This window comes from Herpailurus yagouaroundi, unplaced genomic scaffold, assembly GCF_014898765.1.
Source record: "Herpailurus yagouaroundi ecotype Mexico unplaced genomic scaffold, PumYag 356, whole genome shotgun sequence".
NCBI classification, from domain to species: Eukaryota; Metazoa; Chordata; class Mammalia; order Carnivora; family Felidae; genus Herpailurus; species Herpailurus yagouaroundi.
Genome location: NW_024412573.1, coordinates 63,850 through 66,300, shown reverse-complemented (window position 1 = coordinate 66,300; position 2,451 = coordinate 63,850). Strand labels below are relative to the sequence as shown.

Below are 2,451 nucleotides of genomic sequence, written 5' to 3'. Positions count from 1 at the left end.
AGAGACTGATGGTGGAGGATCGGGGTGAGAGACTGATGGTGGAGGATCAAGGTGTATAAGAGACTCATGGTGGAGACCGGGGTAAGAGAGACTGATGGTGGAGGATGAAGGTGAGAAACTGATGGTGGAGGATCGGGTGTCTGAGAGAGAATGATGGTGGAGGATTGGGGTGAGAGACTGATGGTGGAGGATCGGGTGTATGAGAGAGACTAATGGTGGAGAACAGGGTGAGAGAGACTGATGGTGGAGGATTGGGGTGAGAGACTGATGGTGGAGTATCGGGGAGTGTGAAGGACTGATGGTGGAGAGCAGGGTGAGAGAGACTGATGGTGGAGGATTGGGTGTGTGAGAGAGACTGATGGTGGAAGATCAGGGTGAGAGACTGAAGGTGGAGTATCGGGGAGTGTGAGAGACTCATGGTGGAGAGCAGGGTGAGAGAGACTGATGGTGGAGTATCGGGGAGTATGAGAGACACTGATGGTGGAGGATCGGGGTGTCTGAGAGCAACGGTGGTCGGTTATCAGGGTGTCTGAGAGACGCAGGGATGTGGCATCATTGGGGTGCCTGTAGTAGGGACATGGGGGGGGCAGGCAGCATCTACAACTGCTCCTTGGCCTCTGGAATGTCTGTGACCCAGACAGAAGTGTTACCAACAGCACCCTGAGCTCACGCTGACCCCCAGAGTCCCTGCCCGTCGAATAGCCAGGTGTGTCAGGAAGGTCAAGCATGTGTTACTACAAGGACCAGTGCTCGAAGGACCAGTGATTTTGTACGTGGACCTCCCACCCTCTTCCGTCTCCCCTCTGTGACGTTCCCTCTGGAGACTCAGCCTGGCGGTCTGTCCCCTAACAGCTGCTCCTGCCACCTTCCCTCAGAAGCCCCAAGCACCTGGGTGCCCTGGGTCACAGCAGCCCCACTGTCTTGTTTTGGCCTCAGACCAGGCTCATAGGACGAACTTGGAGAAACGCCCCAACAAAGTGACGTAAAATGGACCCGAAATGGACATGGAGTTAACTTTTCAGCTTCCCGGAGACCCAGGGAGGGTCACTCCAGCCGTCGCCAGCAAATGGCACAAATTATCTGGATCACAAAGACTAGGTGTGTTGTGGGCTCAACCGTGTCCCCTCTGAATTCTTAAGTTGAAGTCCTCACCCCGATACCCCAGAACGGGACTGTATTTGGAGGTGGGGTCTTGAAGTAGATAATGGAGGTAAAATCAGATCATTAGGATGAGCCCTGATCCAATAGGCCTGGAGAAGGGTGGATGAAGACACAGACACGCACAGAGGGACGACCACGTGAGGACACAGCGGGAAGACGGGTCTACACGCCCAGGAGACAGGCCTCGGCCCTGCCTGGACCTCAAACTCCCAGCCTCGTCCCCGCCTGGACCTCGCACTCCCAGGTTGTGTATGTGGCACAGTGGTGCGCGGGGCACACTGTGGGCGGGGGGTGGGCAGTGGTCTTTCTCCTTGGGCGCATCACAGAGAGCACTCCAGCAGCGCCCCCACCCCCAGCACCGGAATTATCTCACCATCATGCACAGCAGAACCAAGCACGCAGGGGAGTCTACAATCATACTCCTGCCCCCCACCTGCGCCAAAGGGGCCCTTCCTACCCCTCAGGGACACAGCGTGTCCCCAAGGATGCTGTTGATGAATGGTACTCCTGCCCCCCACCTGCACCAAAGGGGCCCTTCCTACCCCTCGGGGACACAGCATGTCCCCAAAGATGTTGTTGATACAGGCCACTAGGTACTCATGCAGGTTGTCCGTCAGGCCATCGAAGTCCCTGCAGGCCAGGATGACCACCTCCTGGGGGTGGCTCTCCAGCCACTCTGAGATCTCCGTGAGGGTGTCCTGCACAAGAGAGAAAGGGGCTCAGTCGGACCGTCCCGAGGGGGGCCAGGAAGCTGAGGACACTCCCACAGGCCCAAGGGCCTTCTGTAAACAGAACCCACTGGGCAAACAGGCCTGGGTCCTGGGCCAACAAATAGCCAATGCAGCCTCACCAACGACTGCCGGGCTGCCAGCCATTATCCTCGGGGAGAAGCATATGCTTGTGTGTGTGTGTGTGTGTGTGTGTGTGTGGCCATGTGTGTGCACCCTCACTGCACAGGGCACCGTGTGTGCAAAGGTGTAAAGTCTGCAAGTGCAGGGAACACGCAAAGCCCGGCAAGTGGCATGTGGAGTGAGGTCCCGGAATGGTGTCACCCGGCCCCAGGCGTCCTGGACGGCAGGGGGGAGTCAGGCTGAGCGAGACGGTGACTCCTCATATTCGGACTTCAGAGCCACTCAGGTTGTGGCGGAGGAGACAGTGCAAGACGCCCCAGGCCCCAACCAAAGGCAGGAAGACAAGCGGCCCCAGGTTTGCAAAACCCAGGAGGCCAAGAGTCGTAACCTCTGGACGGCTGGACCCCACAAGGGTGCGCATCACCGCATGCGGGCCTCC

General features: G+C 58.1%; 1 protein-coding gene and 1 long non-coding RNA gene across 2 annotated transcripts in view; one reads left to right on the top strand and one right to left on the bottom strand.

The window, feature by feature from the left end:
* The window catches only part of LOC121022148 (uncharacterized), a 465-nt gene extending 88 nt beyond the window's left edge, over nt 1-377 (top strand). The window contains exons 2-3 of the long non-coding RNA XR_005786835.1: nt 111-270; nt 319-377. This is a non-coding gene — a long non-coding RNA (uncharacterized LOC121022148). The remainder of the gene's footprint in view (nt 1-110; nt 271-318) is intronic.
* Nucleotides 1-2,451, bottom strand: part of LOC121022149 (PI-PLC X domain-containing protein 1) — a 23,772-nt gene that overhangs the window by 7,138 nt on the left and 14,183 nt on the right. The window contains exon 3 of the mRNA XM_040463073.1: nt 1,704-1,879. Coding sequence (XP_040319007.1) covers nt 1,704-1,879 — 176 coding nt within the window. The remainder of the gene's footprint in view (nt 1-1,703; nt 1,880-2,451) is intronic.